Below are 17,663 nucleotides of genomic sequence, written 5' to 3'. Positions count from 1 at the left end.
ATTCGCTGCCCCACTGACGTTGGAGACAACGGCCGCCACTGCGCACGGCTCTGCTTCTGGGGGGCGCGGGGGACAGCAAGGCACGTGCGCTCTGTTTGCGGCTTCCCAGGACCTTGCAAGGATCCAGCGCTGCTAGGAAGATTCACAAGCCTCCCTGCTGCTGGCTATGTTCCAGGTGTCAATGAGACTTTCCCAACTGCATTTCTGCCACCTAGTGCCTCAAAATCTTGCCACCAAAACACCACGTCTGTGAGCATTTGAAGCAGCCCTGCCTGCCGCAGCTTTCCAAAGCCTTTCCTCAGACACACATACACACAGAGCCTGCACAAGTAGAAAGGAACAGCCTGATCGTGAACTAGGGATGGTGTAGAATATTCGCAAAATCAGATTTGATATCAAATTCTGGGATATTCCACAAGTTCGTCTCACCAACAAACAGGCTCCCACTCCACGTGTGTTTGCGGCTGTTAGCGACACCATAATTTTTTTTACAAAAAAAAAAAATCTGCAGTGAGAATTACATAATTATTCACAGAATTGTTTTTTGTACTGTGTTTTTGCTATATACATGATTAAAAAACACAGCAGCATAAGGAAAAAATAATGTAATTTTTCAGAACAAGCAACAAAAAAAGGGAGAGCTGTGAATCATGGTAACTAGCGGAACACAATTTATAGCGAATAGGAACTGGCAGCCCATTTGATGAATTGAAAAACGGGACGGAACCAGATAGCCAACCCAATCCCTATCATGAACAGCCACGGCTTTGAAGTGCAGTTAGCCAGCCATTCATGCTTTGTTTCGGGTTCTGCATTTGCTTTTGGAAATGACACAAATGACACTGAAACAACAAGGCCCCAGTTAAATCTTTCTGAAATCCAAGACCAACCTCAAATTTCGGCAAGCCTATCCAGACATGCAGATGGTGATCTGTTTTAATTTTGTTTTGTTAGTAGCTGTTTTAATTGTTTTAAATATGTTTTCAATTACTTGTTTTTAACTTTTATTGATAATTTTAAGGTTTTTTGTAAACTGCTTAGCAGTCTTTACATTCAAACGGTATAAACAAATAAATAAATAAATAAAAGCATAGCACCATGATGTCAGGATCCGTCCAGAGCCTTTTACCGGTTGCCAAATTCAGCATGTTTCCCTTTCACTCACAAGAGCCTAATTTCTAAAAAGGAGGAGGACTGGATGCCTTCCCTCCGAATTCCAGACAGATGAGAGGAAATGCACTCTGCACATGATACAGGGCACCTTTTTTGATAACGAGCTGGCCCTCCAACCTGGTTTCAGCCTCACTGAGGAGCCCCACTGCCCCTCAGCAAACTGTGGCCTCCCAATATATTACAGAATATGGAATATCCTATATGATGAAAATGAACTAGCGATGGAGATGTTTAATTCTGCTTAAACTTGGGAAGCTAAAAATATCCCCGGCAGGGGCTCACAGCGCATGCCGATGAGAGCGAAGCACTGAGGAGAATGCCAATGAGCTCCGACTGACGCAAGCAAGCCGACTGTGCTCTGAAGCACACCAAGGTTCAGAGTGACATCGAGGGCTAATTTGGGCGCTGCAGCTGCAACTTCACTCTCATCTCGGAGAGCGATAAAGAGAGGGTGCTGAGCACTCCCTTTGCCCCGGCCGATGAGCGAAGGGTTGCGGAATCCCTCTGCCCAGGGCCCAGCTGGGACCCCCCCCCAGGCACTGCAGCAGAGGCAGCGATAGCATGATGCCCACAAACCCACACGCTGCGCTCAGACAATCACAACACACACGCTGCTTCCCCTGGAGTCAGACCACTGGGGCCCACCTAGCTCAGTGCTCTGCATTTTTATTTATTTATTTTATTATGTATTTATTACATTTGTATACTGCCCCATAGCTCTGGGTGGTTTACAACAATTAAAACATTAAAAACAATCATACATACATACAATCAATCTTTATTTACAGTCAACTGACCACAAATATAAACCATAATGCTGGGAGTTATAAAATAAAACTACATAGTAGCACAGGGTACAGCAAGCAACAAACTGGATTATATAAACATTAAAAACAAATTTAAAAACATGGACTGGCAGCAGCTGCCCTGGGTTGCAGGCAAGCAGCCTTTCCCAGCTCTAACCTGGAGATGCCGCCATTGGGGACTGAACCTGCTGGGGTGTCCAGCACGCAAAGGAGGGGCTCTACCAGACAGAGCTACAGCCTGCCTTCCCCAACCCCCAGTTCCTTGCACAGACAGCAGGCGGATTGGCAGAGGAACTGCCCCCTCCCCTGAGGACCTTTGTCTCCCCAAGGACTCCCACATGCATAGGGGCTCTTCCTCCCTGTGGAGAGCAGCACCAGGGCGGCACCCGGCCCTTGCCCCCTGGAGGAACGAAAAGAGGCATCCAGAGCCAGAGTCGGTTTCGGAAGCTCTGCCTGGGAGCAAGAAGCGTTTTGAACCTTCCAAGGGAAGGGTGATTTGGAGGTTGGGAGCGGGTGTGGGAAGGGTTAAGCGCCCCCTCCCAAAGCAGCTTTGCTTTGATAATAACAAGTACAACAATAAGTAAAAAGGGGGCATTGAGGCACTGACAAACAGAAGAGCACATAACGTGCCGCTTGCACGGGGCAACCCCGAAGAAGAGATGGGGTGCTAAGGGGGCCATGCCCCAGAGAGGCTGCAGACGCACAGGGGTGAGGGACGAACAAATGGCTGTGGCAGGCCTAATATAATTTTAACCATTGCCGGCACAGAGGTGGCGCTGAATATCTGGGCCCAACACCAGGGCGCCAAGCCCCAGAGCCCCTCAAACGATTTCCAGAGACAACAGCAGACGATGGAGCTGTGGGATGGTGGGAAACAGACACAGCATCAGCCCTGGCCGCTGCAACACCCACTTGCTTTATTGATTTTTAACACTTTATTTCTTGCAACCAAGAACTGGCCAAGGCCTCAGGCATAACCACCAGGAGGATGCCTGTAGCAATTGGAGTTACGGCTGGCACTTCACTGCCCAACAAAGTGGGCTTTTCCAAGGGAAGAGAGAGGAAAGAGAGGAGGAGGAGGAGGAGGAAGAGGGCGGCAGAGGCTGGCACGCTGGAAGGACCAGGATCCACCAGACCTCAAGTAGGAGTGGTCCAAAAGGGCTAATTCCCTGGACAAAGAGGAGCCGCATGCAGAGAAATGTATCCTGGCCCAGCGTGGCACCTGAGCATCTGGGGGAAACAAAGGCCCCCTCCACTAGCAACACCCTTGGCCCCCTTTCATGAGTCACCCGACGGCACCCTGGACGGGACTTGCGGGAAGTGTTGGGATTGCTTCGGCTGGGTCTGCATGGGTTCAGACAGACAGAGAACGGGCCCCTCCAGGAGTCCTGGCTTGACCCCTGCCCTTCGACCTCTGTGCTGACCTGTACTCCAAAGGTCAGCTGATCATCTTTCTGCTTTCTTTTGTCTTCCCAGGAAAGGGGAGACCCCTCTCTACGGTCTCTCTGCCCCCTTCCCCGCCCCACAGCAGGAAGGGAAAGAACAGGTTTGGTCTCTGTGCCTCCAACTTAAGATAATTAGCTAGAACTAGGACCTTTTCTGTCCAGCATGTGGTTCCTGAATAAACAGCTTTCTTATTTTTAAGCCTAAAGTCTGTGTGACCAGATGAGAAAAGGTGTGTTGCTTCACTGAGTCTTCTCACACACACTCAGACATCCATTAGCAAGCTCTGCTACCGTGACTGACCTCAACTGGGTTTGGGGGGGGTGATGAGTGCACCACCGTCCAGAGGGGGATTCTGCCTCTGGGCAGGGGACTGAACCAGCCTGAATGGCAAATGAAAGCAAGGGATGCACTTGAGGAGAGATGCTATGTTGGGATGCCCATGGAAATTAACCATTTTAGCCACTTGGCAGAGGGGCCTGTTGCACCCCATTGCCCTTGGCCAAGAGGGCCGTTTGCATGGGACCCACAAAGTGATGGTCCAAAGCAGAGCAGTCCTTCTGGGAGGGCGTTCTGAGATGGGGAGGGTCAAAGGTCTCTCATGCAAAGCAGCACAAGAGGCAGGCCAAGCCCATTCTGCCACTACAGACGGCACCCACGACCTTTCCTTTGCCTTTGCAGCTGTCACAGGAGACACAAATGGGACCATTCAAACTCCTTAGGGACACAGAAGGTCACTGCACAGGCTCTGAAAAGTTCAAGTCTTGTTTTTCCGTATCCACAGACAAGGAGCATCATTAAGAACTCGCTCCGTTAAGGCCCGCGATGCCAGCCAGCCAGGCGAGAGCCAAGTGCCGCTGGCATCCAGCCAAGCAGGCAGGCTTTCAAACACCCAGAAATAATGTTTATTTTTCCAGAGCTATTTTCTCTCCTGTGCAGGAAGACGCCTGCGCAGTGTACACTGTTCAAATATTGCCGCTTGTGCCGGAGCCAAGATGCCCAACAGTCAACGTTGAGAGGAGGAACGCAGCACAACTGTGGCGGTCAGGCAGAGGAGCAACATGCAAAGAGAGTAAATGCAGTGCAGGAAAGGGGTGTGAATTCCACAGAGAGACAAGCCCCTCCACTGCAGCTGAGGAAGGCAGAAACCACCCCAGGAGAGACAGAGCGCGAGAGAGCGCATTACGTTTAGCTGAAAAAAATCCAGCTAGGTGTGGAGATCAGGTCAAAGGATCCTCATTTTTTTACAGAGCCAGCCCCCACCTTGCTGGCAGATCAGGGGCTGCTGTTCTCTCCTCTGGCAGCCCAGTTCTGCCCTGTTTACAGAAGCTCAGCATTCTCTGGGCAGCTGCTTTCCACATCGCCCCAAAAGACAGGGCAGGAAAAAGTGCATAGCCATTATGCCACCTCCCAAACCAGCAGCAATTCTCAGGCCATCGGCTCATCCTGGCAGGATTTCTGCTTTTCTGCCTTTTTAGTTTTAGTTTTTAGTGTGGTATAGAGAGCCAGTGTGGTGTAATGGTTCAGGTGTTGGACTATGACCTGGGAGACCAGGGTTCGAATCCCCACACAGCCATGAACCTCACTGGGTGACCCTGGGCCAGTCACTGCCTCTCTGCCTCATGAAAACCCTATTCATAGGGCCGCCATAATTCGGAATCGACTGGAAGGCCATCCATTTTTCAGTTCTAGCAAGGATGAGGAACCAGCTGCAGCCCTCCAGGTGCCACTGTGTTACAACATCCCTCCCTTCATCACCACCCCGCCCCAACACTGGCCAGGCTGGCCACTGCGGCTGATGGGCGCTGGAGCCCAGCAACACCTGGAGAGCCACAGGAGTCCCCCAACCAACCCCAGCTCAGAGTGACAGACAAGTCCCTGCTCTGTCACCCCTCCCCTCCCTGGGCCTTCTCGGTCCACAGGACTCCCAGCAGCATCTGGTGTGCTTCCAGCCGGGGCCGCAAGGGGGCCAAGGGTCCCTCATGTTGCATGCAGCCGCCGGGCCTGGTCGTGCGCTTCACTGCAGCAGTGGAGACTAAACAAACCAGCCGGCCTCCCATTAAGCTGTCTTAAAAGTCTTTAAATTAAATCGACCGCAGCAGCAGCAGCAGGAGGAGAGGAGCAGGCCAGATGGTTTGGCCGAGGGCCCAGCAAAGGCTGCAGACGGACAGTGAGTTCAAGTGGGATATATGGGGGGGGAGCATTGCCCGTGATGCTTGTGCACAGACACTCCCCCCACTTCCAGCTTTTTCCAGTCTCCAACCAGGTTTTCCACCTTTTTTTGACAGTGCCGTTCAAAGCCTGCATACCCTCCTTAACCCAAAGCAGCAGCTGGCCAAAAGGGAGAGGCTGTATCCACAGAGACTCATCAAAATGAATGAACCTCAGTTGCTCATGCACATTGACTTCAATGGAACTACTCTGAACAGGACTTGCACTGAACGATGCTTCAGAGAAGCGGGTCCACTTCCTCGAGTGGGTTGGCGTGTTCCTGTTGAACTTTTCCTTCCCCTCCCCCCACCCTGCAATCCCCAATCACCAGCACCCTCGCTTAATCGGGACTGGGGGCCAGGCATCCCCCTCTTGGCAGCTCTCAGGGAAAGGCTGAGGAGCCCTGCCTACCCCCCACCCCCACTCCCACCAGCAGCCCTCTGAAAGTCTCCCGTTGGCAAATATTGTCATGGAAACCAGCCCCTCCCCCCTTCCGCATTTTTTGCAGAGCATCCTGCGGAGCGGACCCTCCTCAGCCCACTTCCACGCTGGTGCAGAGCAAAAGTAGCGCAGCTCCTCTGTACCGCCAGTGGGGAGGGATGCTCAGAATCCACTGCCCAGCTGCAGCCAGAGAGCACTGCCGCTCCCACGCAGGGGCCCTTCAACCCCCACCTTTGCTATGGGGGAGCTTTTCCTCCACCCCTCCCATGTGGTAGATTCCCCCCCATTATTCCTGGTAGACCAGGGAAGGGGGCCCTGTGGCCCTCCAGATGTGGCTGGACCCCAACTGCCATCAGCCCCACCCAGCATGGCCGACAGGTGAAGACAATGGTGGGGGGGCCAGCAACATTAGGCTCCCCTTCCCTAATGGGTGGGTGGATGGGGGCACCCCCTCCCTCCCTCCTGCCTGACGGCATCTTGCCTTCTGGAAGAGGCGTCTGCCAGAAAGAGGCGGGCGGCAGTCTCAGCCCTCAGCACTGAGGAATGAATGCCCCAGGAGGACACCTCTACATTTAGGGGGGGGGAGACAAGCAGACCTGGGGGTGGGCACCCTTTGTCCCCTTTGCCAGGTGGACGTGTGCCCCCTTGCTTAGGGTAAGAAGCTCTGGACATCCCACTGGGCTTCTCTTGCGGCAGCCTGTGTGAAAAATAGATGTTCCCTGCCTTTCTATGTGATTAATAGCCACGGCTAAATGTGCCATTTCCCTCTTAATCCAGCCAATCTGTTGGAGACGGATTCATTTGAACATGCTTCCACAGGTCCCGTTCGCTGCACACAAGTCTGGGGTGCAAGGCCATTCGGTACAGCAAAGCCTCTTGAGCAGAACCCCCCCCCCAAATGCCCCAGAAGGCACAGCCTGGTCCCTCTTTCAAGGGCTAGACTGGTGCATCCGGCACTGGGCCTAATCTACATATCATCTGCATACCATTGACTCTCATCTGCATGTTGTCTTCATGAACCCCACCAAGCCACAAAACACGGTGGGCTTCACTAGCAGCCCTCTTTGGTCAGAAAGGGAAGAATTGCCATCAAATGCATGACCACATGGAAGTAAAGGAGAGAGACCCAGAGCCCAGCGGGGATCATGCAGAGGGTCCTTTCAGTACGCGCCACTTAGCAGGGGACATTTTTACACTCTCCAAAACTGGGTCCCAGCTGAGAACAGGCAAAGATTTAGCCAAGGGGAAGCGTGAGAAGGAGGAGCTCCCAGCCCCAACCAACCAGGACTAAAAAGGGGTTTATTTATTTGAACAGATTTACAATTCACTTTTCAAGAAAATACTTCACACAAAGCCTTTTACAAAATGTCCATAAAAGCACAGCTAATGCCTTAGTTTCCCTGCAGGAGGGGACTTGAAACTAAAATGGGGGAGGGGAATCTCCGAGGGCAACCTACCAAAGAGCAGGGAGACTAATATTTGGGAGTGACAGCTGGAGAGAGAAAGGAAAGGGGCAGTTGGGGGGCCAGCCCCCTCCAAAAGAAAAGCTTCACATGTAATGCCAAAAAGCCATTTGAAACATGAACTTCATCAAGCCTCACAAACACAACCGCTGGCCCCAGCAGAGACCCAGCCCAACCTTCTTCAACGTGGTGCCCTCCAGGTACCTCGGACCACCAGCCAGCATCTCCGGGCTCCTTTCAACCTCCAGGGTCGTCATTTGGCCATCCTGGCCGGGGCTGTTGGGAGCTGTAGTCCAAAGCATCTGGAGGGCTCTAGATTGGAGAAGGCTGGTGTAGAGACATCCTAAAAGCAAAACCGCCTGCCTACAACATTATTTCAGTAGCTCAGTTCACAGCAGCCACCCAGAAGGAAGAGAGATGCCTCCCCCCCTGCAACTCCGACCACTGGTTTGGTCAGGTGATGCGGACTCGAACTGAGTGCTTCTCTGGGACTGGGTGTTCCTTCTGTATTGTTCTCCAGCAAGCTCTGAGAAGCCATCCTACTTGGAGGATTGAAAGACAGGACCTTCTGAGATGCCCCATATTACGTTTTTAACCTTTAAAAAAATATATATGTTTTTAACCTTTTTTTTAAAAAAAGATGTTTTGAAAGCTTTTAAAAAAATGTTTTTAAGATGTTTTGTTTTAATATATTTTAAAATCTGTTTTTATGATGTTTTAAAATGCTTTTAGTGCTTTTGTTTGCTGCCCTGGGCTCCTACTGGGAGGAAGGGCAGGGTATAAATAAATAAATAAATAACATGATCTCCCGGGGGAGAGGGTGCTGCAGAGAGCCAACGACTGAGCCCTGGCCTTCAAGTGCAGCTCAAATCCTGAAGGTGGGCTTGCTGTTGCAACTCTCCCCCTAAGCAAACTGGGGGCTCACAGAGCCTGCAAACCGGGGGATCCGCGAGCAATGCCCAGAGAGGACTGGCTGCTTCTGCAACTTGGGCCTGCTGCCAGCCTGGACAGCCTCTCTCACACGCAGGCAACTGCTGGCAGTTCCCTCCTTGCAAGAGAAGCCAGGGCACACCCATAACCGGAGATAGGGCGGGAAGACTGCAGAAAGGACGGGCCTGGGAGACCCTTCGCTCTGCTGGGGCAGGCCATGCCAGCCCAGTGCCTGAAGCTGTTTGCAGCAGTTGCCAATCTCCATTTTACTGATGGAAAAAAGGCAAAGGGGAGGACTTTGCAGAGGCTCACCTCTGCCCCAGGAGAAGGGATGGGGAGCCGGCAGCGCTCCGGGCTCCAGCGCGCTACAACTCCCAGCCACACCCCTGCCCCCACTGGCTGTGTCTGCTGGAGTCCAACCACCGGAGGGTCACGAGTCACATCCCTGTGGGGCAGAGCTGGCGGATCCTGCTCTAGCTGCAGCTACCCAGGCCAATGAATAATCACCCCCAGCTCACAATGGGCCGGGAAATGCCATTTAGACCCATTCCAATAGGGCTTCAGGACTGGACATGGCACTGAAACAGCCTTGGTTGCTCTGGTGGATGATATGAGGAGGGCGTTGGATAGGGGAGAATACACCTTCCTCGTCCTTCTAGATCTCTCAGCGGCTTTCAATACCGTTGACCACGGTATCCTTTTAGATCGCCTGGAGGGGTTGGGAATAGGGGGCACTGTTCTACGGTGGCTCCGTTCCTATCTCTCAGACAGATGCCAACGGGTGGCATTGGGGGATGAGGTTTCAGACCCTTGGCCTCTCAATTGTGGAGTGCCACAGGGCTCTATCCTCTCCCCCATGCTATTCAACATCTATGTGAAACCGCTGGGAGCCATCATCAGGAGTTTTGGGCTGCAGTGTCACCAATATGCAGATGACACTCAGCTCTATCTCTCATTTAAGTCCTCACCAGAGTTGGCTGTGGATACCATTTCCAAGTGCCTGGAGTCCGTAAGTGGATGGATGGGCGAGAACAGGCTGAAGCTAAACCCTGATAAGACCGAGGTGTTGCTCGTGGGTGACAGGACAAGGTTGGGGGATATAGACTTGGTGCTTAATGGGGTAAGATTACCCCTGAAGGACCAGGTCCGCAGCCTAGGGGTCATTCTTGACTCCCAGCTGTCCATGGAGGCTCAGGTTTCAGCAGTGAGCCGGGCAGCTTGGTATCAATTACATCTGATACAGAGGCTGCGACCCTACCTTCCTGTGCATCTGCTCCCACGAGTGATACATGCCCTGGTTTCCTCTCGCTTAGACTACTGTAATGCGCTCTATGTGGGGTTACCCTTGAAAACGGTCCGGAAATTACAGCTGGTACAAAATGCGGCGGCACGCTTGATAGCCGCCGGCGGGATCATATTACCCCGGTGTTAGTAGATCTACACTGGTTACCAGTTGTCTACCGGACCCAATTCAAGGTGTTGGTGCTGACCTTTAAAACCCTATACGGTTTCGGCCCAGTTTATCTGAAGGAACACCTCCAGCATCACCAATTATGCCGCCTGACAAGATCAGCCACACAGGACCTCCTCTCAGTCCCACCAGCCAAAACAGCTAGGCTGGTGCGGACCAGAGAGAGGGCCTTCTCGGTTGTGGCCCCCACCCTCTGGAATTCTCTCCCTTTTGATCTCCGACATGCCTCCTCCCTGACCGGTTTTCGCCGAGCCGTAAAGACCTGGCTATTCAGGCAGGCCTATGGGATTCTTGGGAGGGATTAGTTTTATGATGTATAATTTGATGTTTTAGAATAAATGATGATTTTGTTTTTGATGGTACAGTGTATTTTAATGTATTGCTGTAAGTCGCCTAGAGTGTCCGTTAAGTCGGACAGATAGGCGACTAACAAATAAAATTTTATTATTATTATTATTATTATTGCTTTGCCAAGGCCGGCCATCGGCTCCTGCCTCAAGCTGGTCCTGGTCTCTCTCTGTGTCTGCCTTTCCCACCAGAAAGCCGTTTTCTGCAGAGTCAGAGCTCTGATCCCTCTAGCTAAGGATTGTCGACACTGACCGGCAGCAGCAGCTCTTCAGGGTTTCACCTTGGGAATGTTCCCAACCTCACCTGGAGATGCCGCCAGAGACTGGCCTTGGCACCTTCTGTGATGCATAGCCCACTCCTCCTGAAGGAGCCCAGGGCAGTGGGCGACAAAACACTCAAAACAGGTGCTCTACCACTGAGCTACAGCCTGCCACGGAGGCCCATGCTAGCACTAGTGCTCATCCAGCCCAGCTGGCTCACCCACGTGTCCCTGGCTCGAGGAGCTGGAGACCCGCACGGGCCAAAGAAGAGGGAGGGGTGGAAGCAGGAGATGGTCCTGGGAAGCCCCCTCCTCTCTCTGCCCTTTGCAGACTGCTCCAGAGCCCAGAAGCATCTGAACAGCTGTCTCACAAGATCCCTTCGGGGTACATGTTTATTTCAAAGATAGATACAACTCTCAATCAAATGATCTTCAGAGTAGCTTTCAAACACATGAATTCAAGACACAAAAGCTACTCACCCTGATTATCTCAGTGGTTGCTGGTGGAGAGGCCAGGGCCCCCTTCCTGCCCACACTTCCGCAGCTGGGGCAAGTTCCTCCTTTCAGGCAGAGAGCAGGGGAACTGAGCTCCCCAGCTCCTCCTTCACGGGCCAAGAATGGGCATGGTGTCATCCTGCAAAGTTGCCCAGGGACCTCAGAGGACATATTTTAGCTCACCTTTAAGAATAAGGTCTCTCAAATTAAAGTTCTCTCCATTGCTGCCTAAGCAGCCAGCTGTGTGGCTCTCTGTGACATCAGAGCAGCAGAGCCAACCCCAGGCAGGTGGCATCTGCAGGACCTAAACACTTTACAGTGCTATGCAGTTCAAACAGGGGCTGCAGAAGTGTGGCAGAACAGCTCCAGAGACTGGAAACGCCACCACTGATGGGACCGCTCGCGAGCGAAGGAAGGAAGGAAGATCCCCACAATGTCCCAGTTTGCATGTACTACTGAGCCAAATTATGGCCCCAGGAGAGTGAGCATGCACAGCAAAAATCCTGGCTGCTTGCTTCTCCACATGCTCTGCCTGGAGCTAAGCCATGGTTTGGCTTAGTGTTATGTTTGAACCTGGGCTTACGGTTTGTCTCACTGCAGGCAAACCACAAGCTGTAACCAAGAGTTGTGCTCCGGTTACCACTCATGGTTTGTTTTGGGGGAGGCAGGCACAGGTTAGCACATAACAATAAGCCAAACTATGGCTTTGCTTTGGGTCGTGTAGGGCAGGAGGGCTGGGGAAGGAGCAAGACAGCCACAACCTTCACTCTGGGAGATGACACGCTTGCTTGCTCACGCTTGGCCATGGCTGCCTTAGCATGATGCGTGACCTGGGCTATTGGGAAGGTCATGGTGCACGTGTGCCAGAAAGGCAGCAGTGGTTCCTGAGGCCCTGCAAATCAAGCCCAGAGGGGTTTCCTCTGTTGTAGTCAGACCAGGGATCCGGGAAATGTTGCTTCAGGTTGTGCAGGAATGTGCAGAAGGCTTGAGGAGTGGTCCCCCAGCGCTACAATTCCCAGGCTCCCTGGAAGAAGGCCAGCCAGTGTGCCCAGCTGAGGTATGGTGTGGCCACACCCTTCGCCCAGGGAACCCTGCCCATCTGCCACCCCACTGGCATGGAGAATCATTCATAACTGACTGCCCAGGAGAGGCGACCAGAGGAAAGCGGAAAAGGGCAACAGTCAAAGACTCCAAAAACAAAAACCCAGCCAAGGATCTCACCTCTGCAGTCATCCCCAGCACATGGGCAGAGGGGCGTCTACATCCTGGACATCTTCTGAACAAGATGCCCGTGTTCTGATGCGGGGAAGAGGGCAGGAAGAGGACCCCCCAGGCTAAAACAAGCTCCAGAATCCCTCTCAAGAGTGACTTGCTCCTTCACTTGCAGTTATGGACACATTAATCACCCTCCGTCCAAATGGTGCATCAAACTCCATTGCTGGCAAAACTGCCCCCCCAATCCTATTAGTGGTCAATTAGTGAAGGAGGAAGAGCTCATTTCCATCCAAGTTCACAGAAAGCAGATTGAGCCCCCCCCGCCCCCGCCTTCCTCCTCCCTGTTGCCCTCCCCAAAGCAGCAGCCCGGCAGCTCCCCCTGCCCAGACAGGTTCAGCCTCCCAGTTCCTCGCAGAAAAAGTTAGGAGCGCAAGTTGTTTTTCCTGTTCTGCAAAGTTGAAGCAGAACCTTTGCAGGAAAACGCCATGTTACGTAAAGAGACTCTCCTGCACCGCCTTTTGTCAAGCCCACAATGAGGAGCCAAGCACTCCGCCCGAAATCCCACCAAGCAACATCAAAATACGGCAGCAGGCAAGGGACTTGGAACTGGTTCCCTTCCCTTACCCACCCAAGAAGCGGCTTCGCCTCCTTCAAAACAAAACCAAGGCAGGTCTGTGTCCTGGCACTGAGGAGGGGGAAATGGCCTTCAAAGGCATTCCTTATTTGAAAAAAGCAAATGGTTCACAAAGGAAGAGGAAGGTTGGCTGGTGTTCCCCCCCTCCATTTTACAAGTCAGATGAGCTTCTACTCAGCTTTTGACCTCTGACATAAACAAATGATTAAAACAAATGGAATCCTAGTGTTGGAAAGGACCTCAAAGGTCACATAGTCCAACCCTCCACCAATGCAGGGAACCCACTGGTACAGCATCCCAACAAAAGGGGATTTGTGAGCCCTTTTGGTCCCAAATATTTTGAGCCTGGAAGGATATATACCCACCTTCTCTTATGCAATAGTGTGAGGACCTCACCACCCTTTCTTACTCTTTTTTCCTCTTTGTTAAGTTTGCTAATTACAAAATTAATTTAAAAACTCCAACCCTGTAGGATCCCTGAGAGGGGGGGCACCCAGCCTCTGCTTAAAAACCTCTAACTAAGGAGAGCCCCCACCGTGCCAAGCGCCTTCTGCTCCAATGCCAAACAACTCTTGCCATTAATATAATAATAATAATATTTAATTTGTTTGTCGCCTATCTGGCAATTAGCCACTCTAGGCGACGTACATTAAAATGAGATAAAATACAACAATACAACAATATCAAATACAACAATACAACAATATCAAATACAACAATACAACGATATCAAATGCAGTCATATTAATAACAGTAGATAAAGATACTGGACAGTCATCAATACATATAAAAGCACTTATATTAGCAGCATATGATAGATGGTAAAATCATAAAGATTTACCCTTCCCAAGGACCTCAAAGGCCTGTTGGAAAAGCCACGTCTTCAGGGCCTTGCGGAATACCTCTAGGGAAGGAGCATGTCGAAGGTCACACGGGAGGGAGTTCCAAAGAGTGGGGGCCACCACAGAAAAGGCTCTCTCCCTAGTACCCACCAACCTAGCTGTTTTGGTTGGCGGGGTTGCGAGAAGGCCTTGAGTGGCTGATCTAGTTGGGCGGCATAATTGGTGGCGGTGGAGGCGCTCTTTCAGGTAAGCTGGGCCGAAACCGTATAGGGTTTTAAAGGTTATTACCAACACCTTGAATCGGGCCTGGAAAACAACCGGCAGCCAGTGTAGATCAAATAATACTGGCGTAATGTGGTCTCAGCGGCGGCTGTTGGTAAGTAAGCGCGCCGCTGCATTCTGTACAAGTTGTAATTTCCGGGTCGTTTTCAAGGGTAACCCCACGTAGAGCGCATTACAGTAGTCCAATCGAGAGGTGACCAGGGCATGCACCACGAGTGGGAGCTGTTGAACAGGGAGGTAGGGTTGCAGCCTACGTATAAGGTGTAATTGATACCAAGCTGCCCGGCTCACAGCCGAAATCTGAGCCTCCATGGACAGCCTGGAATCAAGAACAACCCCGAGGCTGCGGACCTGGTCCTGTAGGGGCATCTTCACTCCATCAAACACCAGGTCAACATCTCCTAACCCTCCCTTGTCTCCCACAAGTAGTACCTCGGTCTTATCAGGGTTCAGCTTCAGCCTGTTCCTGCCCATCCATCCACTCACGGATTCCAGGCACTTGGACATGGTCTCCACAGCCCTCTCCGGTGAAGATTTAAATGAGAGATAGAGCTGAGTGTCATCCGCATATTGGTGACACTGCAGCCCAAATCTCCTGATGATCTCTCCCAGCGGCTTTACATAGATGTTAAATAGCATGGGTGAGAGGATAGAGCCCTGTGGCACACCGCAATTGAGAGGCCAAGGGTCTGAAACCTCATCACCCAATGCTACCTGTTGGCGCCTATCAGAGAGAAAGGAGTGGAACCACTGTAAGACTGTGCCTCCCAATCCCATACTTTCCAGGCGATCTAACAGGATACCGTGGTCTACGGTATCAAAAGCCGCTGAGAGATCCAGGAGGACAAGGAAGGTGAATTCTCCCCTATCCGATGCCCTCCTCATATCATCGACCAGAGCGACCAAGGCTGTTTCAGTTCCATGTCCAGTCCTGAAACCCGATTGGTATGGATCTAGATAATCCGTTTCATCCAAGTGTGTCTGCATTAGGAAGTTATTCCTGACATAATCAAAATCTTTTTCTCTTGTCATTCGAACCACTTTCTTCCAAGGCCTCTGCTCCAGCCACAATGCAGACACGATGGGCTGGTCATCATTCATTGCTAGCAATGGTACCGGTGCAACGGGACTGATGTGTTTGCACACTCATTCCACACCACTTGGCATAACTGCAATGAAAGCAATTGCTGGAGGAGGAAGAGAGCATCTGAAACAGTCCTGAGACAAAGAGGCCTCCTTGCTACAGGAGGCGCTTCGTTCAAGGAATGATGTACAGACATCCCATAACATGACTGAGGGGAACCTGCTCTGCCAGCAGCCATCATGCTGCCTGCCGCAGGAGTGCCTACTTGCCTTCACAGCACTCAGATGTTCCCAAGATGCCAGAGTGTCCACTCTGCTGTCACCAACAGGACACCGAACCCAGCAGGAGTGCCTCAGTGCTCAGGGAAGTGGGGAGCATGTAACCACCTTTAGGCTTTGCCTCGGGTGGAGGAAAGCAAAGAGTCTTGGAGACTCGCCAGGCCTGCTCACCTTTTCCCCATTGGGGCCCTTCCTCAGCTCAAATGGACAGACAGCAGAACCAGTGGGGCATTTCCAGGGCTTTGGGGGAGGGATGGGAACATGGCAGAACCAGAGCAATTATGGCAAGTTGAGGCCCAAGTGGCAAGGACTCCCCGGCCACAGCAGACAGACCACACAGGGCCGGCTGGCCTGGATACATGCCTCTTCCTCACCGCCACAAGCATCCTTCGGACAGCGCCGCAGCACCTGCCTGGCCATCCCTCTCCATGCAAGAAGTCCCCTTGCAACCCGCAGAGCCACCATGAGGCCAGCACAGCACACACAGCAGGAAAGGGGGCAGGTCCCCACCCTCAGCGTAAGCTCAGGCCACTCTGATGAGCAGGTGGACAGGCGCAGCATCAGCCCCTCAGGGGCACTGGGCAAACCACGTCCACCAGACACCTTTATCAGGGATATTCCTAAACTGCTAAGCATCACGAGAACACCATAGCGGAGCGGTATGCAACAATAAAAATGAAACCATGAAAAAGGGATAAAAAAGGAATCAAGAGACAGCACGCACTGCATTGCCTGAGAATAAACTCACCCTTCTAGGAGCGCAGGGAAAAATCCAAGAAAATGTCTCCCATACAGGAGCCTGCCTAACTTCAAGGGGCTGCGAGTTCCACAGGGCAGGCGCTGCGGTTCCTGGGTACAGGCCGAAGTCTTCCTCCGTTCCCAATTCTCCTCCTGCCCTCAAACGGGGGAGTAGCAAAGGCCACAGCAAAAAGAGCCTTCGCTGTTGTTGGGGGGCGCGCGGGGAAAACCCCCACAGGCTGCTGCAAGCGTGGGAGGAGAGGAGAGGGGGGCGGGGAACGGGGGCCGAAGTTTGGCCGGGGCTGCCAGAGTGGTCCTGGCCAAGTCGGCTGGCGAAGCGAGACAAGCCGGCCACTCTCCGCAGTTCCCCTGCCACGACCCGCCGCTCCAGGCCGAGGCTGGCCCCGTCGTCGGGTCGCATCCCGGCAGGGAGGGAGGGAGCGCGGCCCCCTCCAAGAGGCAGGACCGGGGCGGCCTCCGCGTCTGACGCCTGCCGAGGGGAGCCGAGCCCCCCTGGGAAAGCGGCGCTACGCTGGGGCAGGGAGAGCGCCCCACCGCGGAAGACTCCGCCAGCTGCTCGGCACAGGACGGAGCCCGGGAGGCGACGCCGGGTGGGCAGAGCCGGGTGGGGGGAGCAGCAGCTGCTGCCACGCCTGGTCATAGCTAAAGGAGGAGAGAGAGAGAGTCGTGGGGAGAACAGCCCTCTGCACATGTTCAGAGCGCCTCTCCCTCGGCGACTCCCTCGGCAGTCCCAGTAGACGCCCCTTTTGTAGGCGAGTCCGGTGCAGAGGTGTCCTCCCGGGCGCCTCCCCGGGCCCGCAGCGCTCTGCACGTGTTCAGGAGCCACCTCCCTTCCCGCCCCATAACCGCCCCCCTCCCTTTGGACTAGGCTACTGTCGCCCCGCGGCTCGGCGGGGCTGGCTGGGCACGTGGCGCCCGGGCTGGGAAGGCGAGGGCGGGCGCTGCCGCGGCTCACCTGGACGCTGGGGGAGCGGCGGCTCGGCGGCCATGGCCTCCGTCTCTTCCTCCGTCCGTCCGTCCGTCCGTCGGTCGTCTGGGCTCCTTCGCACCGAAGCTGCGTCTCGTTGCTCGCCTGGGCAGAAGCGCCGCCGCCGCCGCCGCCGCCTCCTTTAAAGGCGCCGCGGCCAATTCGCAGAGCGGGGGGAGGCAAGGGCCCCCGATCCTCTCTCTCCCCTCCCCCTGTGCCTTGTGCTACCGCCGCACAAGCGGCCAGGGAGGCTGCCTGCCTCGGCTCTGCGGGAGAACGCGCCACGGGGCGAGGGGCGCTCCAGACGCTTCTTGGAACCACCCTGGCAGGAATCTTCGCGCTACAGCAGAAAAGCAGAAGGGCCCCGAGCATGTGCAGAGGACGCGCCCCCCATTTCTGGGCCTGGGGCGGAGCGCTTGCTGGGCCAGGGAGAGCAGGAGAGCCCCTCCCCTTGGGGGAAAGAAATGCTAGCCCCTCCGCGGCCTGTGGGCAGGGCCAGCAGCCCCGCTGCTGCGAAGTGGAGCCCAACATCCCCCGGGGTGCACCCGGTGGAGGGAGGGGG

The 17,663-nt window shown here is 53.6% G+C and overlaps 1 protein-coding gene across 2 annotated transcripts in view; it reads right to left on the bottom strand.

Moving 5' to 3' along the window:
• The window catches only part of PITPNM3 (PITPNM family member 3), a 75,451-nt gene extending 58,041 nt beyond the window's left edge, over nt 1-17,410 (bottom strand). For both annotated transcript variants that reach the window (XM_061604799.1, XM_061604798.1), the window contains exon 1: nt 17,090-17,410. In XM_061604799.1, the coding sequence (XP_061460783.1) occupies nt 17,090-17,123 (34 nt within the window). In that variant the 5' untranslated portion in view covers nt 17,124-17,410. The remainder of the gene's footprint in view (nt 1-17,089) is intronic.
• Nucleotides 17,411-17,663: the final 253 nt, after the last annotated feature.

This window comes from Rhineura floridana, chromosome 21 (assembly GCF_030035675.1).
Source record: "Rhineura floridana isolate rRhiFlo1 chromosome 21, rRhiFlo1.hap2, whole genome shotgun sequence".
NCBI lineage: Eukaryota > Metazoa > Chordata > Lepidosauria > Squamata > Rhineuridae > Rhineura > Rhineura floridana.
Note: the sequence above shows the minus strand (reverse complement) of the source record. Positions and strands in the feature narration are given on the sequence as shown.